The sequence below is a fragment of the Penicillium canariense genome, assembly GCF_028826845.1.
Source record: "Penicillium canariense strain IBT 26290 chromosome Unknown utg000001l_segment0_segment0, whole genome shotgun sequence".
Classification (NCBI taxonomy): Eukaryota; Fungi; Ascomycota; class Eurotiomycetes; order Eurotiales; family Aspergillaceae; genus Penicillium; species Penicillium canariense.
In genome coordinates, this window is record NW_026622728.1 from 6,639,409 (window position 1) to 6,657,345 (window position 17,937).

At 53.5% G+C, this 17,937-nt stretch overlaps 10 protein-coding genes across 10 annotated transcripts; 6 read left to right on the forward strand and 4 right to left on the reverse strand.

The window, feature by feature from the left end:
* Positions 1–1,100: 1,100 nt before the first annotated feature.
* Positions 1,101–2,534, forward strand: N7482_002263 (putative sterol carrier protein; the record flags this gene model as incomplete). The annotated part of the gene is made up of 2 exons (XM_056684388.1): positions 1,101–1,594; positions 1,652–2,534. 2 exons carry the CDS (start codon positions 1,101–1,103, stop codon positions 2,532–2,534), a joined length of 1,377 nt encoding a protein of 458 aa, XP_056547994.1.
* A 183-nt stretch (positions 2,535–2,717) lies between these two features.
* N7482_002264 (DUF3431 domain-containing protein) lies at positions 2,718–3,968 on the reverse strand (the record flags this gene model as incomplete). The annotated part of the gene is made up of 1 exon (XM_056684389.1): positions 2,718–3,968. One exon carries the CDS (start codon positions 3,966–3,968, stop codon positions 2,718–2,720), a length of 1,251 nt encoding a protein of 416 aa, XP_056547995.1.
* A 1,511-nt stretch (positions 3,969–5,479) lies between these two features.
* N7482_002265 (alpha/beta hydrolase) lies at positions 5,480–6,392 on the forward strand (the record flags this gene model as incomplete). The annotated part of the gene is made up of 2 exons (XM_056684390.1): positions 5,480–6,233; positions 6,262–6,392. The coding sequence occupies 2 exons, from the start codon at positions 5,480–5,482 to the stop codon at positions 6,390–6,392; spliced, it is 885 nt and encodes a 294-aa protein (XP_056547996.1).
* Positions 6,393–8,345: 1,953 nt separating this feature from the next.
* On the forward strand, positions 8,346–8,821 carry N7482_002266 (uncharacterized protein; the record flags this gene model as incomplete). Its single annotated transcript, XM_056684391.1, has 2 exons — positions 8,346–8,471; positions 8,528–8,821. The coding sequence occupies 2 exons, from the start codon at positions 8,346–8,348 to the stop codon at positions 8,819–8,821; spliced, it is 420 nt and encodes a 139-aa protein (XP_056547997.1).
* Positions 8,822–9,169: 348 nt separating this feature from the next.
* N7482_002267 (uncharacterized protein) lies at positions 9,170–9,846 on the reverse strand (the record flags this gene model as incomplete). The annotated part of the gene is made up of 4 exons (XM_056684392.1): positions 9,170–9,273; positions 9,328–9,451; positions 9,506–9,691; positions 9,748–9,846. The coding sequence occupies 4 exons, from the start codon at positions 9,844–9,846 to the stop codon at positions 9,170–9,172; spliced, it is 513 nt and encodes a 170-aa protein (XP_056547998.1).
* Positions 9,847–10,011: 165 nt separating this feature from the next.
* Positions 10,012–11,495, forward strand: N7482_002268 (uncharacterized protein; the record flags this gene model as incomplete). Its single annotated transcript, XM_056684393.1, has 3 exons — positions 10,012–10,045; positions 10,108–10,744; positions 10,805–11,495. 3 exons carry the CDS (start codon positions 10,012–10,014, stop codon positions 11,493–11,495), a joined length of 1,362 nt encoding a protein of 453 aa, XP_056547999.1.
* A 1,177-nt stretch (positions 11,496–12,672) lies between these two features.
* Positions 12,673–13,474, reverse strand: N7482_002269 (guided entry of tail-anchored proteins factor 1; the record flags this gene model as incomplete). The annotated part of the gene is made up of 3 exons (XM_056684394.1): positions 12,673–13,001; positions 13,094–13,280; positions 13,388–13,474. The coding sequence occupies 3 exons, from the start codon at positions 13,472–13,474 to the stop codon at positions 12,673–12,675; spliced, it is 603 nt and encodes a 200-aa protein (XP_056548000.1).
* Positions 13,475–13,835: 361 nt separating this feature from the next.
* Positions 13,836–14,933, forward strand: N7482_002270 (uncharacterized protein; the record flags this gene model as incomplete). The annotated part of the gene is made up of 1 exon (XM_056684395.1): positions 13,836–14,933. One exon carries the CDS (start codon positions 13,836–13,838, stop codon positions 14,931–14,933), a length of 1,098 nt encoding a protein of 365 aa, XP_056548001.1.
* Positions 14,934–15,376: 443 nt separating this feature from the next.
* On the reverse strand, positions 15,377–15,671 carry N7482_002271 (4F5 domain protein; the record flags this gene model as incomplete). Its single annotated transcript, XM_056684396.1, has 2 exons — positions 15,377–15,532; positions 15,609–15,671. The coding sequence occupies 2 exons, from the start codon at positions 15,669–15,671 to the stop codon at positions 15,377–15,379; spliced, it is 219 nt and encodes a 72-aa protein (XP_056548002.1).
* Positions 15,672–16,946: 1,275 nt separating this feature from the next.
* On the forward strand, positions 16,947–17,914 carry N7482_002272 (uncharacterized protein; the record flags this gene model as incomplete). The annotated part of the gene is made up of 3 exons (XM_056684397.1): positions 16,947–17,136; positions 17,202–17,443; positions 17,516–17,914. 3 exons carry the CDS (start codon positions 16,947–16,949, stop codon positions 17,912–17,914), a joined length of 831 nt encoding a protein of 276 aa, XP_056548003.1.
* Between the last annotated feature and the right edge of the window lie 23 nt (positions 17,915–17,937).

The following is a 17,937-nucleotide window of genomic DNA, read 5'->3' on the forward strand; positions in this document are numbered from 1 at the left end:
GCCATTGCACCCTGGACTATTGGTCACTAGCCGTCATAATGCAGACACTTCGACATGATGACAGAAACATCCTTGTCATTGGTCTTCCTCGCGGGCCGTCCGAGCCCTCAGAGAGAATGGGGGAAATAAAAGACGGGGCACGAGAGCAGCCAGTCCAGATCCGCCAGGAAACGATACCGATTAAGAACTAGGCTGGGCCTATGGGACGTGGTCCGCAATCCATACATCCATATGAGCTCTCCATCCTTGTCTGCTGGAGGACAGTCCGCCGGCCTACAGCGACGGGTCTGCGGTGCGCGCATCGATCTTTTGCGTCTGCAGCCCGCCTTTGGCCAACGCTTCTTTTCTTCTAGCGTTTGAATTCCAAACTCGGCTCGATGCACACTGCCAAACACTGATTGGAGATCAACCTGCAGGTCATGTAATAAGACACTTCGGCTGGTGGGAATAGATTGGCGGGCCTCGCACTGCCTTCCCCATACGAGCTGCATAGCTCGACTACTGGGCGTGCAGGAAGAGCTAGATGGGCTGGACAGGTTGCAGTCGCCTCGTCAGAATCAACGTGAGACTCACCACAGAGCTCCTGAAGCATGAGCAGATATATTGCCTCCCCCTACCTGCCCCCTCCCTTAGAAGTCTTGGGAATGTGGAGAGGCTGGTGTATTCCATTCCAGGGTCCAGTCTGTCAAATGCGACCTGTTCCTTCTGTACTTTCTGGAGCATCCGGGGTAGATGAGTGGATAGATGCACGTGATAATCCTAGAACGACGAGCCTCCGCACATGCCTTTTTTTTTTTTTTTTTTTTTTTTTTTTTTTACGGAGTATCGTTGATCATATAGCCGATATCTACGGAGTAAGGGATCACAAATACGAGGCAACGACGATCCTCCGGGGATTATGCACCACCGATTTGTGCAACGTTTAGCCGCCCTGCTCCCTCGGGACCTCGGTCGCTCCACTCCCCGCATTTCCAGCTCTCCCCACTCGTGACATGATGCGCTCTTATATAGACGCCCGTCCGGCAGACGGGCTCTCCCTGGTCTACGACTAGCACTCTCCATCTAATATTCACTTTCCCGTCTTTACATCCCTCAATACCATGGTCAAGAAGCAAACAAGTCCCGCCTACGTCCTGGGCGTGGGCATGACCAAGTTCATCAAGCCGCGCGGCAAGGTCGACTACAATGAGCTGGGCTACGAAGCCGGTATCAAGGCCATGCTAGATGCGAAGATCACTTACGACGATGTCGAGCAGGGCGTGGCTTGCTATGTCTATGGCGACAGCACGTGCGGACAGCGCGTCTTCTACCAGTTCGGCCTGACCAACATCCCCATCTACAATGTCAACAATAATTGCTCCACCGGTAGCACGGGTCTGGCTATGGCCCGAACTATGGTCTCGCACGGTGCTGCTGACTGTGTCCTCGTCGTGGGATTTGAGAAGATGAACCCTGGTAGCTTGCAGTCGATGTACAACGACCGCGCCAACCCGACCGGTCTGTTCGGCACGATGATGGCTGAGACCCGCGGAGTCACTAACGCCCCCGGTGCTGCGCAAATGTTCGGCAACGCAGGTCGAGAATACAAGGAAAAGTGAGTCGTCTATTCTGGCGCTGCATGGGGGCACAATAACTGACGAGGTCTGCCTAGGTACGGCGCTACGAACGAGGATTTCGGCGAGATCGCCCGCATCAACCACGAGCACTCCAAACGGAACCCCTACTCGCAGTTCCAAGACGAATACTCCCTCGAGCAAATCATGAACGCGCCCATGATTCACGAGCCCCTGACCAAGCTGCAGTGCTGCCCGACCTCGGACGGCGGTGCCGCCGCCGTCATCGTCTCTCAGGAGTTCCTCGACGCCCGCCCCCACCTCAAGGAGCAAGCTATCCAGATCGCCGGCCAATGCCTCGCCTCCGACACCGATCAGGTCTACAACCGCAGCGCCATCGATCTGATGGGCTTCGGCATGACCCGCTACGCAGCCCGCACTGCTGCCACCGAGGCCGGTATCAACGTGAAGGACATCAAGGTGTGCGAGCTGCACGACTGCTTCTCAGCGAACGAGATGATCACCATCGATGCGCTCGAGCTGTGTGAGCCCGGCAAGGCGCACGAAATGGTTCGCCGGGGTGATATCACCTACGGCGGAAAGATGGTCATAAACCCCTCCGGCGGCCTCATCTCCAAGGGTCACCCACTCGGCGCCACGGGTATCGCCCAGTGCGCCGAGCTGGTCTGGCACCTGCGTGGCTGGGCCAACAACCGCTTGATTGCGGGGACTGATGCTGCTCTGCAGCACAACCTGGGTCTTGGCGGTGCTGTTGTCGTCACGGTGTACAAGCGCGCAGACGGAAAGGTCGCTGCCGCCGTTCCGTCAGACGTTGTTGGTAAGCTCAACGGCCTGGGCTACAACCCTGCTGTCGAGGCTCGCGGGTTCACTGCGGCGCAGGCCAAGTCCGTCGTGAGCAAGAAGCACAGCAATGAGTGGGCTGTTGCGGATGCTCATGACCGCGTTCTTGCCCGTTTCTAAGCAGCTGTATCGTGCTGAAAATTGTATATAGCGTAGTATGATAAAACGAATCAGTTTCCCTTGTTCCCGGCTCAACTTATCCAATTGTCTCAAATGCCCTGTACCGGTTGGTGGTCTAGATTACAAAATTGATAATGCTCGTATAGCGTGGTTATGTACAAGAAGAGAAATCACCAAACCAGATCATGAGTGCGTAGCCGCCCAGTCATCAGGAAGCTTGTAGTACTGCGGAATCTGATACTGTCCCTGACAGGTCCCAGGATTCGGACATTGCAAATCACACCGGCCATAAAGACGACAATAACAGTCCTCCGCACTCGGACAAGCCTCTTTATTCAGCTGTCCAAGATCAATCGCCCCATCAGCATTGTGCTTCGCGAACAACAGATGCCACATGTACGAAAGAATACGGCCTGCAACCTTATCATCCTGTGGCGCAGCGTGGTCATTTCTCTGACCTCGGTCCACCCCGTTCCCACTCCCATCCAGCAGCCACTGCCGCAACGCGACATACTCGTCACGGCTATGCTGCCACACCCGCTCCCGAGAAACAACAAACTGCGCACAGCACTGCGCGCGCAACGTATCTGTGCGGCCCAGGTGGACCTTGCCAGCAGCACCCGCAGAGCCATGCTCTTGCTCGTCGCCACCGAAAATCGACGCGAGCGCCCGCGGCAGCGCGATGTCCGACGCTGCGCGCGCGCTCCACGGTGCCACCGCAGACTGCAGCCGCATCTCGAGGCTGCCCTGCGGCGGCGCAGAAGGCAGACACGTACTCGTGCACCAATCGCAGCGCAGATTGTGGTAGCCCGACGGCTGCAGCGCGCGCTCAATATCAAGCGCAGCCAGCAGGGCGGCGTTATCGTAGTCCGGCGCGTCATTATGCCACGCCCAGCGCGACCCGTGCACGAAGACCGCGCCTGCAGCGGGGATGTCCGCGTAATTGTCGATCAGAAAGGTGAGGTAGGCCATCGCTTCGTGCCCGCGGTTCGCGGGCACCTGGAGATACTCCGAGGTCTTGTCGGGCGGGGCGTCGACATGGTACACGCAGAGATGGTACCGGTCGGCGAGTTTGATCAGCCAGGACGGATCACCGTCTGCGTCGACACGCGAAACGACTAGCGCTGGTTTCTTGGAGGATGATAGTTTGGGGCATTTGCCGCGAGCCTCGGGGAGCGAGGCTGCGGTTGTTGCGTAGCGGATTTTAGTCCAGGTGAAGGTCTTGTTTTTGGATTGGGGCCGGTTGAGGTAGAGAATTAGGAGGAGGATGACGCAGAATGGAATCAATTGGATCAGTGACCTTTGCACTTTTCGTCGCATTTTGTCTCCATCCGTGCGCTCTAAATGTCGGGCTCCTGGAGCTCCTAGATGGTGGTTGTTTTGCGCCCGGAAGAGACGGGTATCGAGTGGGGCGTCGTTGGGTGCCTGAGGCATGATGGTAGCTTGGATCCTGGGTGAAGCTTCGCGTATCAGAGGTGAGTCACTACTTTGGATGCCGCGGGGCGTATTCCAACATCTCTTGGAGGAGGCTCTAATCCATATTGATTGAAAGCCTAATCATAATTCGTCACTCGGGAGATATTTTTGCCCCGGATGAAATGGCAGACGCATCGTCCAGCTTCGGCACGCCCGAAGCGCTGAGTCCTCTCCTATGCCGCACAGAAAGTGACCCCCGCCCTGTTGTGGTGATGACGTGTGGAATTGCAGGTATGCGAATCCCTCAATTTAACCGTAAATGCAAGGGGAGATGTGGGGAGTTAACGTGGTTGCGTGGTACAGGGTCGGGCAAGTCATTCATATCGAAATGGATACTCTCCAACCATCCATCTTTTCATCGTCTCTCTATCGATTCCCACATATACAACCATCATGGTCTTTATGGGGTTGATTATGCGAAAGAAAAATACAACGACTATCAAGAGGAGGCCGCAGCGGCACTCAGGAGTGAACTAGCCCAGCTAATTCGGCAAGGATCCCGAGATGCGATTCTAGATTTTGCTTTCGCATTTCAAGAAACTAGAGACGAGTGGAAAGATCTAATTGAAGAATCGGGGGGCCGGTGGGTGCTTGTATATTTGGATGTTGATGCCGATGAATTGCGGCGGCGGGTCAGAGCAAGAAACCAGCTGGCTGTGAAAGACGGAGACTCGGCTTTTTTCGTAACTCCGGAGATCCTTGAGAGTTTCATTGCTGGGTTTGAGAGGCCTGTTGGCGAGGGCGAGGTTGTTTTACGTCTTAATGATTAATGAGTTTGGTGTCGTCGTCAGATAGCTTTACCTACCTAGATTCCTGATCTCGCGACAAGATATATGTCCCGTCCACTCACAAACTACCCAATATATACGATCCACCTTTCAATTCTTGTCACGGATTCTGACTCCCGATGATCACCAGGACTTTCCCAGAAGTAGTCCCCTAGACTGCCTATGCCTGTGAGTGGCTATGGAGGCCTACGCATACGGCAAGTTGCCATTCGCGTAGTGGAAGCGATTCATGTACGCAGAATATCGTGAATAGGTGCCGTTATTAGGTGTTACCGTCACCGCTGAACCAGACAGTTTTATGTAACTAGTGTGAGAGTATGATAAGGGAGGCGAAATGATTGGTGAAAACGATACCTGTTAGGAAGGCGAAGAGCAAGAAAAACGGTAGCCAATTAATTGGCAAATACCCAACAGTCTCATGAAAACCTCCCATCAAAATATTCCCTTCCTGCTTTATACGGCTATACAGAATCGTTCGAGTTCGTCTCTGCATGTTGGCGTCATAACCCCACAGGAGCTGGGGTGGCCGAAATACTACTCAGTTCCCGAGATTTATCGGACATCTCAGTCCTCTCCGATACCCATTTGCAAAGTATAAATTAATCAACGAACCCACTGAAATTGTCTTTTATTACTTAAAATAAATCTGTTAAACTTGATCTGATAGCTATATACATCATCATGCCGTCGCCGCAAGTTGTCACTTTCCCCTCCCGCAGCTACAAGCTCGCCGGCCTGTTCTATCCCCCGGTGGCAGGTTCCCCCGATCGCTCTGGCGCAGCCATTGTCATTGCCCATCCCTGGACATCCATTAAAGAGCAATCCCCCGCCAACTATGCTCGCGTCCTGACGCAAGGCGGCTTTACCTGCCTGACCTACGATGCCGCTTACCAGGGAGAGTCTGAGGGCGAACCCCGAGACCTGGAAGATCCCTACCAGCGTGTCGAAGATATCAAGTGCGCTGTTACCTACCTGATCAGCCGCAAAGACGTCAACTCTGACAAGATCGGTGTGCTCGGCATCTGCGCATCCGGTGGCTATGCCCCTTTCGCAACCCAGACCGACTTACGCATCAAGGCGTGCGCCACCTCAGCTGCAGTGTGCGCCGGCACCATGGCTCGTCGTGGCTACGACAAGGACAGCTCCAATCTGGATATCCTAAAGACTCAGCTGGAAGCAGCTGGAAGGGATCGCAACAGTGATGTCGGCGGCGAGAAGGTCCCCATCGTCCACATGCTTCCCGAAAAGCCGGAGGATGCACCCGCGGAGTTCCCTGATTCATTCCGCGACTTGATGAACTACTATCGTACCCCTCGTGCTTTTCACCCTCGCGCGACGAACACCTGCCTGCCTCGCAGTTGGGATATCATGGGTAACTTTGATGCATTTGCGCACAATGACACGATTAGCCCCCGGCCGCTGCTGATGATCACTGGTACCAAAGCTGCTACCAAGTGGTACAGTGAGGACGCCGTGCGCCAAGGAGCCCAAAGAATTGCACGTTATTGAGGGCCTGACACATGCGGATCTCTACGACCATGTGGATGAGGCTGGTGCCAAGTGTGTCGAGTTCTTCGGAAAGAGTCTGGCCTAAGATTGAGCCAAGCAGGAAAGCTTCCGCCAAAACTCTGTGCTTGTTTCAATGACCCTGCACCGCCGCGATACCTGATGATAGAAAGAAAGCATAATTTCAATCTCACATTGATTTCAAAAATGATACTAAAAAAAATCCGATTGAAATCGGTTAGAATGAGCCACCGGCCTTTCTGAAGATTTGGTAGTTGATAGACCTATCGGGCATAAGCCGAGCTCGAAGAAGAATGGGACCGGACAAACCACCACGTGATAAATTGCTGACATAATCCACATCGCGGGAGAGACTAAAATTCCTGCCGCACACGCTTTCTCCCTTTCTTCTCTTCACATATCACGGTCTCCAACATACCCTTGCTTATGGACTCAATTCCATCTCGCAAATTTTAGCGTGAGACCCAGAGCGATGAATGCTCGTTCTAATCCCGACACCTGCCAGTTGGATCGGCCCGGCCGTCCCCATCGAGGTGCTTGGGTTCGCTTTTGAGCCAACATCTGACCCCTAGCGGTCAAGGAATCTGGTCCCTGTTCCGATTGGAATCTGAGGCTGGATCCTCAGTTGTTTCAGTTTTTGGGATGCACTGCCGCATTGTTGATCTGAAAGGACGCGTTTTCGGCATGTTTATCCCGGCATGGAAGCCATCCAACCTACACAATCCGCGGTTACCTGCAGCCTCCGTCGGAGCTGTCACCATGCACTTGTGGAAAATAATGTCTTTCCGTTGCAATGTGTGGTCACTGCTTCGACGGCGGTGTCACAACCAATTACTCCCGAGTACTAACTCAACAGGACAAATCCCTCCCCTCCCGCCGCGTAGCAACACACTTACCCCTATTACACTACCCCCTCCTTCACTACCCCCTCCTTCACCTGGCACTTTCGAAGTCTCGTCTCCTTCAGCTCTCCATGATATTCGAGGTCAAATTTGTGCCAAAAGTGAGCTTTCACAGTTTGACAAAAGTCTTTCTGGAAACTCCCTCGTGTTGCGTCCGCCCCCTTCATATGGGGCTGTGCGTGTCAAAGTAGGGAGATACATTCCTTGCCATGCCATCGGAAGCTGCTGTGACGATGCTCTTGATCAATAGCCACCTCGGAATGCCCAGTTAGGTCCGCGCCAATCGTGCCCCACTGTCTGATCGTTGTGGAATGTGAGCGAGATGAGGATCTACATTCAGCTCCTTTGCCCTACCTAGCTGCTAGTGTAGACAGACTCCAATACAATCAATTCTTGATCAGTCCCAGGTCCAAGCTCCATGTTGTAAATTATGTATCTGAAAGAAATAGCTCGGTTCGAGGTTCTGTAATGAAGACTATAAAAATTCCTCGCTCGAATCGGTATTCTATATCCTCCGTATGGTTCAGCCTGGACCATCGACCGGAGAATGAGCAGTATTCTGAATAGTCCGTGAAATATGAGGGCTCCACTGCTCGTTTCTTCAAGACTTTACAACTGATATTCTTCCTTCGCCCTGTGCACTCTGACTGGTTTGAAGTCGATCCCTTGCTTGAATTCTCAAGCTACCGATATCGATTGTTATCGTTTGGGGATCTTTCCAGAGCTTTAATCAGGTTAGATGCAAATCTTCACATGCGATAAGATGCTGTCTCCCACTGCCAGGGTAACTGTGGTGCATTGGATTTCATGGAGGGGCGCGAGCTTATGTTTATAGCTACGTGTCTAGAATACCTCGCGTAGGGAAGGCGTACATCGTGCCTGCGTCCCTTTTCCCCTCCATTCTCGCCTGCAGCAACGGGGATGAAGGGAGGGGCTAGGGTATAAATCTCGCATAATTTCCTTCTTGGCTTGAACACCTTGCCGCAGTCTTTACTTCTTTGACCTGCAGGTAATAGACACTTCTCATTTGTGAAACTATACCCAAATCCACCCGCCTGAACACTATTAACGAAATTTTTGCCCATTCAATCCTCTTGCTCTGAATACACCCAACCACGATGGCTCGCTTCAGCTTGTCCTTCCTGACCGTCTTCCTCGTCCTGGCGGCTTTCGCTATGTCGATGCCCACCAAGCGCGATGAAAACAAGGATTTGGGGCTTGATACCGCTCTCTCAGGTCTGGAGGTTAGTGGTTAAGACGAAGCAGTTAGCAACATGGAATCTAATACATTTTTTACAAGGATGCCGCCAAGCTGGTGGGGGGCTTTAATAATAAGAACCACAACGACCACAACAACGAAGTTAAGAAAGACCAGGCCACAGCCAATCATGACTCCACGGAGAAGAAGCAGAAGGACACCATTAAGGAGAAGGAGGGTGTTGCTACCCCAACCCCTACACAGAAGAAGCTTACCTCGGGCAACTTCGTGACACCTACGGCTACCCACACCACCCACCCTACCTCCCAACCTAATATCCTCGGCAAGATCCCCCTCCTAGGTGGCTTATTGGGTGGCGCTGGTGGCGGCCTGTGAATCATTTGATAGACAGGGCGGAGACTTGTCGGTAGCGGATGCAATATGTCTTCTTTGTTAGGGTCAATCAGCTCTGGGAGGAGAATTGTTTCTTTCGATCCTGTACTTTTCCATTATATTTTATTTTTTTAGACGTGGGCGTTGATGATGAATGTGTTGAAGATTGAAACCCACTAGATAGTTTGATAGTCGAATCATACAGTCATGTTCAATCCAGGCCCTATTTGGTTGTGGCTGATCATATTCAAAGTCTAGATTGAGGGTTCTTAGACTATTCTGCCTAAGGTTTGGCTGGCTCAACAGGTAAGGCTATTTAACGCCGTTCTTCCGCTTGTGGCCAAGAAACTGTCAGCTTTTCGCCTGGCTGGCTTGTTGCTGTCCCTGGTACAAGCCGGTATAGTACCCTGCAAAGTACCAAGACATCATGAGACGTTTTAGACCTTCATCTTGAACTAGACATACAATCAGCTTATTTTCTTTTTTCACGACAATGGAACAGTGATTACTATGAGGGAGGACCGCTTCAGGCATAGGCATCGCGCCTGCGGGGAAGGTTGAGGCTGGGCCGGCAGCCGGCCCAGATCCTTCTTCAGCAGAGTGCTGTGGAGGATGACCAGGAGGTTGAGTAGCCTGAATGGAATCAGTTTATGCCACAATACCAGTAATGTTTCTTCGAGTGTATACCTGTTCGAAATTCGCAGCTGTTTGGTCAAGTTGCGCATCAGTCTGCTTAGTGTCGGTTTCCATAGCGTCATCGGCTACCACCTCGCCTCCTTCAAGAACGACATCTTGCTCAGAGAGACCTGCTGCTTCAGCCTCTCTCAGAACATCTTCAACATTCTCGCCTTTCGCGTGAATGCTATGATAAAGCTGCCATCAATAAGTCAGTCAGACCACGGTCACGTGAGCGTAGCGATTCGGCGGACCTTGTATTCTTCAACCGCCTCATCCCAGGACTGCACCAAGGCAGAATCGTCCCAGATCTCCTCGTGCGTCAGGGACTTGTCATGTTTAGGCTTCCCCATGGCCGCCCATAACCTCTGAAGAGGGAGGTCGAGTACTGTCCGCCGTGGTCAGTTGTTTGGCGGCCTGCGGAGACTCACCGCCTTCGGTGCAAATCAGTGGGAAAAAAGTTTCCCGCAGACAGATTGTGCAACCACCAGACTTCAATTCACCTCAGCCAGACCAAAATGGCTCCTGATAAGAAGGGAAACAAGCGCAAGGGTATGTACACTATGATCTGTTGTTTTAAACTCTCGTCAGTGTTCCTAATTTCTGGTCAACAGCGCCCGCCGCCAACGATGCTCCCGCGAAAAAAACTAAGAAGGTCGAGGCCAAAGCCACCAAGGTCGCTGAAGATGCCGCTCCCAAGTCCATTCTGAAGAAGAAGAAGGAGACCGGTACCGCTAAGCCTAAGGAGACCAAGGCTGCCTCCAGTGCGAAGGCCAATGGCGAGCCCACTCGTCAGGTCAAGCCTCGCAAGCGTGCTGCCGACTTCCTCAGCGACGCGGAGAATGAGGAGCCTGCCCCGGCCTCCAAGAAGGCCGTCAACAAGAAGACCAAGAAGGAGGAGGTCATCCCCACACAGGATGAAAAGAAGTCCGCTGTCGCCAAAACCCCCAAGACCGCATCAAAGGCCAAGAAGGTAGAGGAGGTGCCAGAGGAGTCTGACGACGAGGATTTCGATATTGATGCTGCCGAGCCGGAGGAGAGCGAAGAGGAGACCGATGATGTTGAGGATGACCAGACTGCTGCCCTCATCAAGGGTTTCGAGAGCAGCGGCGACGAAGACGAGTCCGGTGACGAGGGATATAACTCCAAACAGCCGATTCCCAAAATCCCCGATACCAAGGAGGCCGAGAAGAAGATGAAGAAGCTGCAACAGGGTGATTCCAAGAATGAACCCGGCACTGTCTACGTCGGGTATGTCTTGAATCTACCCATCTACTCTTTTCTCTGTTGCATATGCTAATAGCTCCTCAGACGCATTCCTCACGGATTCTACGAGCACCAAATGCGCGCATACTTCTCGCAGTTCGGCGAGATCACTAAGCTCCGTCTTTCGCGCAACCGCTTGACCGGCCGCTCCAAGCACTACGCCTTCATCGAATTCCGTTCGAACACCGTTGCCAAGATTGTCGCCGAGACCATGGACAACTATCTCATGTACAGCCACATCCTGAAGTGCAAGTACGTTCCCGCGGAGCAACTTCATCCTGAGGTCTGGAAGGGCGCCAACCGTCGCTTCAAGCGGACCCCATGGAACCAGATTGAGAGGAAGCGCCTCCTGAAGGGCAAGACTCGCGAACAGTGGTCGAAGCGCATCGACCAGGAGCAGCGTAAGCGTGTGGCCAAGGCAGACAAGCTGAAGGCTCTGGGCTACGAGATTGATCTGCCTCAGCTCAAGGCCGTCGAGGATGTGCCTGTGCAGGTGCCTGAAGAGGAAAAGACTATCGAGGCTGCTACTGAGAAGGCCGCTGAGGAGCCTGTGAAGGCTATCGAGGAGCCTGTGAAGGCTGTCGAGGCCCCTGCCACCAACGATGATACCCCTAAGCCGAAGAAGGGCAAGAAGCCGCAGCAGGACACACCTCAGAAGGAGGTTGCGACGGAGTCCCCGGCTACCAAAACCAAGAAAACGGCCAAGAAGACTGGCAAGTCCAAGGCTAAGGCGTAATCGGTGTACAAAATTGTTCTTTGGTTATCTTTCTTTCTGTCACATAGCCTTGTCATGGATTCTATGAAATTTTCCAGCAACTTCCAAGTAAACACTCTTCCAAGCAACCTCCATCTCCGTATTCGCCGGAGCACTCAGATAGCGTAATTATCCAAACCGAATATTCTTGAGAGAATAAAGACCTAGCGAATTCTCTTCCCTCCCGGAAATAATGTTGAGGGCAACTACAGCACCATCGGACCCACCTTGTCCTAACTTTACCTAGCTCCGCCGTCACCTGACCATCACCACATAGAATAAAAAAAACCACAGCAAAATTTCTTCTCCTCCTCTCTTTCCTTCTCCCAACTCCTCGCTCAAAGAATCGCATTCAAAGCTCACACACAAAGAAGATCTCTTCTTTCACACTCTCGCTTTGGGAGAAAGTCCCCGGACATCCTGCGCTCTGGTCCTCCAGAGTTTTTGAAGCCAGGCACTGCGGAAACGCGCCGCCATAGAAGCAATTCGATAGCGGCTTACGCCCTACTCTTCCCGGCCTCTGCTCGCCACCCGACAGCTTCGCTGGTTACAATGGGGTGTGCGGTCTGGGGTTGGAGGGGAGAAGGGGGACTTCGGTCTTCCTTGTATCGGGTTGCCTTTCGTCGTTGTTCGATAGTCATGCGATTGCCCTTGTTCCTTGTGGACGGGGTAACTCAATGGGGCTCATTCTTGAGGCGAGGAGTTCCGGTCTTTTCTTAACTCTTTGAGTCTGTAGCTTATGGCAAAGCGGTGATGGGTTGGCTTGGTTGCCTTCGCCTCACAGAAGCCCTGTCGAAGGGGCCGGACTCACTTTTCCGAGACCAGACTTATTTTTGTTGTCTCACTTTGCCCATGAGCTCGTGTTCGCGTGATGATATACCAATCATAGAGTCAAGCCCCGAGATCCCCTAGCTACGGCAGGGGGTCCTTGACGAGAAACGATTTTTCAATATCTGATGAATATTTGACCCCCACTTGGGTATCTCTAGATTGGCATTCCCAAAGTTTGCCGCCTTCCCCTACATATATATCCGGAACTTGGATTGTTTATAATTGATGAATATGAATGCAATGGCTATGCGATCCTCATTACACCGTAGCTTCCAACGCCTTGTTTATAATACACCCGGCCTCGTAGAACGGTCATGTATGGTTTTCATTACTGCGTCTTCTTCGCTTCTGCGCCCGCAGCCGGTGCGGCATTCTGACTGACAATTAGTACCACCACCGACCCAATAATGTCCCCAATGAACGAAACAGCCGTCGCGCACACATTGCTCCAAACCTGGATGCTCACGGCGCCCAGCGGCGCGCGGGGAAACGACAGGACCCATTCAACGTAGTATGGAAACCAGCCGGCGGGGAGAGCGAAGACTGGGGTTTTCGAGTACCAGAATTGCAGGAAGATCTTGAGGCCGTTTGTGCTGAGCCAGCGCGCGCTCTTGACGCTCCAGTCGAACGAGCTCTTTTGCGCTGAGACGGTCTTGTCTGTGTTCAAGAAAGGATAGGGTCAGTTGGATGGATTGAATTGCATAGTAAGCACTCAGTAGGCCATGGGCCATGGGCCATGGGCCACGTACTCATCGCCTCGTACTCCTCCAGGCTCTTGTCATGTCGGCGGCGGAGCTTCGCCCACTTCGCGAACTCATCTTGCGAGCTGGTGCTGTTCATCTCAAGCTTCAGCTGGACGACCTCGCGCTTCATGCGCTGCTGTTCGCGGGCATTTCGGGAGGTGGATGTGGGTAGTTTCAGATACAGGTGCCATAGCTAGACGTTGAAAAGAATGCGTGTCAGCTAGAGTCAATCCGCAACGTGTTGGAACGTTTTAGGGAGTCGTCATCCGGATACAGCGCTTAGCCGCAGGATGGACATACCAAGCTGTCGATTGTGGAAGCGCCGATTGTGTTGACCAAGTAGATTGCAATGTGCACGAACAGAATCGTGAGAACGAGGGACAGCATGGTGGCGTGAGTTGGCCAGTAGGCCGGAGTGGTTGAGTTTGAGTCCGGCGCAAGGACCACGGAGAGGCGAAAATGTGGTGGCGGTTCAGAATACCGACTGGGTTGTGCTGGCGTTGCGAAGAGTCTCTTGTCGCGGGGCCGTGGAGGTTGGAGGTTGCGAGGTCGGGGTGGGAAAATGACATGCGGCGGGTTGCAGGGAGCTTTCCGCCTCCACTTGGCCTGCACTATGCAAACACCCTCCGCGCACGCTCTCATAGAGGAGGATCATCTCTCGCGTGGGTTATTATACGACGCATGATCATGAAATCCGGAGAATATTTGAACACAAGATACGCACTGCTTCTATTATCTCCCTCTATCCATGACGACTCCCGAAGATGCATTCCAGCGGCTCGCCGGCGTCTTTGCTTCTCGAGGCAATGCGATCCTCGAAATCGAGATCATCCCGCCGAGTCTAGGCTCTCCCTTTCTCCGGGATGTCTGCTCTATTGGCATCACCAAAAAGGCTCTGGTGCAAGCCTTCACGGTCGCACGACGGCTCTTCGTCAAACATCAAGCGTCTATGACAGCCGATGCCTTGCTCGCCAGTCTTTTAAAACCGAACATGACACCCGGCGAGGAATCAGATCTTGTTACCACCGAGATCGTCTTGCTCTTCGACTGCGAGCACCTGACAGCCTGTAACTGGCGCAAACGTCGACTACTAGCGGCCCTGACGCGCCGGCAGAATGCTTCGAATCAGACACGCGAGTTGGTTCAAATGTTCAAGACGGAGCTCACGCTCCTGCAGAGCTATCAATGCTCACCACTGCATAGACATACGAAATCTCCCACCCTGTGGTCCCATCGACTGTGGGTGCGGAAGCAGCTACTCCAACTTGAACTACAGAGCCCCCAAGCTTTGTTGGATCTGGAGCGCGAAGAGCTGGACGTAGTCCTTCGTGCCGCCGCGCTTCACCCCAAGAACTACTATGCATTCACCTACATGCGCCAGATACATGCTCTCCTCGCAAGCACCGCCACATCCGCCAAGGGCCATCCAAGTTGGGCGGGGGAACTGGCAAGAGTTCTCCTGGATCCCGTGTTGGACTGGTGTCTTGCCAGACCACGCGATATATCTGGCTGGACTTTCGAGATATATTTACTTGGTCACGTTTCAGAGCAGTCGGCCCGATCCGAAACTGTCGGCAGAGTGCTTCGCTTTGCGCGAGATATCGGGTGGGAAGGCGAAAGCCTGTGGACGTTCATTGACCAGGCGGTCCGACAATTTGGCCTGGAGAGCGTGGTGGATGAGACTTTCCTGCATGATACAGAGCAGGCACCGCATGTACCTGCACCTGCGTCTACCACAGTCGACCAGCAGCCTCCACCGAAATGGCCGTGGCGTGCCCGGCTGGCGAGGGCCCGGGCTTACTGGGCTGTATATGGACACGGTCATGGGCCCGGTCACGATACATGATCGTGCTGCCCTGCATCCAGTCTCCTCTCCATTAGCGACGAATCGGCCTTTGAGCATGCCAGATCGTGATTCGTGTCGTCTATCTCTCGCTATGATGTTTACCAAGAACGCAATGAAGGATTGTGGAATGAACGCCGTAGGGTCAACTGAAACGCCTCGCTAGACACCGGCACAGTCATAAACATGGGGGATAGGGCCGGTGGGTATAATCTATGTACTATCCCCTCTTTCAAAGAGAGCGCCCTCGTCGTGGCCTCGGCCGCACTTACGCTCCAAATATGTCCATCGCGCAATTTGCCAGGCTCTCTCCCCCACAAACCGTGTTTCCAACAGTATACAGCGTTGACCAGGGTGCGGGGGATGACGACGAGGGGTCATTGGCAAAAGCCCTATTATTTCTTTTTCCCTCCTGCGGCTTCGGCGGCTCTTTTCTCATCGGCTGTTCAAGAAGAGACCACAGTCAGATTGGTCGGGATTGTCAGATGACCGCTGGGTCCGGATGGCGACGACGTACCTTTCCGCTGCTTCTCGCGCATGATGGCCGCGGCATCCTCCTTGGCCTTCTGAAATTGGGTTCCAGACAGGCTGTTCTTGGATTTCTGTTTGGGAGAAAGAGTATAAGTCCACCGTTCCCGGATGAGGGGGGTTCGCAATATAGATCTAGTCAAGACGCACCGCCGAAGCCGCCTTCTTCTGGGCCTTAGCCCGATCAGTGTCACGCTGGTTGCCCCGGGTCATACTGAATTCGGATGCAATCTGAAGGAGGGATCACAAAAGAAGACAAGCGCAATTGCCGGTGGGGTGTGTTGAGACGAGATACGGAAGAAGAAAAAAAACGGACGGAGGGAGGCGGGGCTCCCCGGGCGTTTAAAACCATCCGCCGGGCGGCGAATCAGGGCCAGCCGCCACGAGCCATGGGTCTCTTTCTTCGTCCAGCCTCAATACACTACGGAAGCTAGAATGCAATACAGGCTTTGGCTGCCCGTCATGGCCCCCCGGAGAAACCTACACAACGGACTCGTGAACTCCTGAACTCCTGAACTCCTGAACTCCTGGGCGGTTGGGGTGCCGCCGTGATTGGGCGCGCAAGCGCATTGTTTCATGGGGAACCCGCGGGGGTCTTCCGATCGCGCTGTGAGAATCCTGCAGGGACAAGGGACTTGGGAGTCAAATCGGATAGTGATCAGATAGAAAACTGGATGCTCCTAGAAAGCACCAACCCTCGTCTCCGAGGGGTGGCTATCTACAGTCACCCAGCATACTCCACCGGCCCTGCAGTTGCGGGCAGTTTATACTCCGTGGACGCCGATTTCCTCTCAGCCAATCGACTAGCCGCCCACGGATGGGCCCGTTTCACGATCTCGAGCATCGGAAGCTGCCTACCTATCCCTCCCCGACCCTGAAGGCTAGCCCGGAATCCACTCGAGACAGGCTGCAGAGACGGGCCGCTAGCCAGCAGCTCTGCGCTTAACAATGCCAATGAGTGCCTTCAGGCTCGCTATGAAACAACAACTGCCTGACACCTCCCAAAGGCACCGAGACTGACAAGGATGAAAAGACTGCCTTCCTAAAATAACCCACGAGATTGCCTTTGTTGCGTGCCTTCTCTGCCCATCCTCACATGGTTTCAGGTTCGCCTATTCATAGGCCGGCCTATTGTCACCTTTGTCGAGACGTCGGCGCCTCCAGGCAGCCTGATGGAAGCGAAGAGAACGAGATGAATCAATCGAGGAATCAATCATTAGATATGTCCATCTGCCCGGCCTTCATTTTCCCCACTCTTATTCTCCCTTTCTTCCCTTTGTTCTCGAGTTGACCTCGCATTCTCTCGTTTCTTTCTTCCTGGGACGTCAAGTCTCCTGCGGGCCAGTGACTTCCTTCCCGTCCTGCTTTATTTCCAGTGCAGCCCAACTTGAGACTTGCACATTGACTTACTATTACTGCTTGGCCAATTTTGAACCTCCTTTTTCTTAATTCTTCGCAGTTGTTACGCCGCTATCCGCCCAAAAAGTCATGATGTCGAAGCTCAAGGAGTCCTTGGCCGGTCCAGGGTACGTGATATTGAACGCCATCCGCGTCCTCAATATCATCGTCTTCCTTGATATCATTGCGTCCTGTGCCGTCATGCTGGTCAAGATCAACATGCGCAACGGCTTCTTCTTCTTCCAAGCCGTCACGCATGCAGTTGTCGCGCTGATCAGCAGTATGTAGCGAATTTAACACCCCCCAAACAACCCTTGGGCGAATATATGCTAACAGGATGTCAAGTCGCTCTCATCATCTCCGAGCTCCCCTTCTTCCGAGGCTTTTTTAACCGCCGATGGCCCATGTTTGGCGAAGATGCAGGCTTCATTGCCCTGGCGGCAATCATGATGATCCTGGGTGTTGCCATGCTGGGCAATCTGAACACAGAGGCCATGAGCCAGAAGACTCTTGGCCTAGCATTCTGGAGAATCGTCATCTCCGCCGGCATCCTGGCCATGGTTATGAGTGTCGTGAATATCCTCGCGGTAAGTCCATTAACCCCCCAGAACCCAATCCTTTCATCGACACTGAATACTAATCAATGCCTCCCCAAACAGACCTTCATCTTCACCGACCGCAGCCGGGGTGTCAGCGCGCGCCACGTCCGACAGTACGGGGCTGTCGCTCCGCAAAAGGTGGTGAGTCGAGCCAGCAGCAGCCGGTCCTTCCAGCCCAGTCTGAAGCGTGAAGACTCCCTCCCAACATACACGCCGCAACCAGCCTTCAAGCGGGCCACCAAGCGCTTCACAGCACGCTTCCCCATCAAGATCTCAAGCCCCATGAATCCCACCAGCAACGGCAAGAGTCTGAACGCGCCTCCCACAAACGATGCCGCTTCGTCCAGGTACTCGCGGGACTCGGCGGGCGTCACGATCCCGGACATGGCACACCACCCGGCTATCACGCCCCCAGACTTGACACACCACCCGGCTATGTATGGATCCACACAGGTCTAAGACTGTGCGAGCAGAATGAGCGA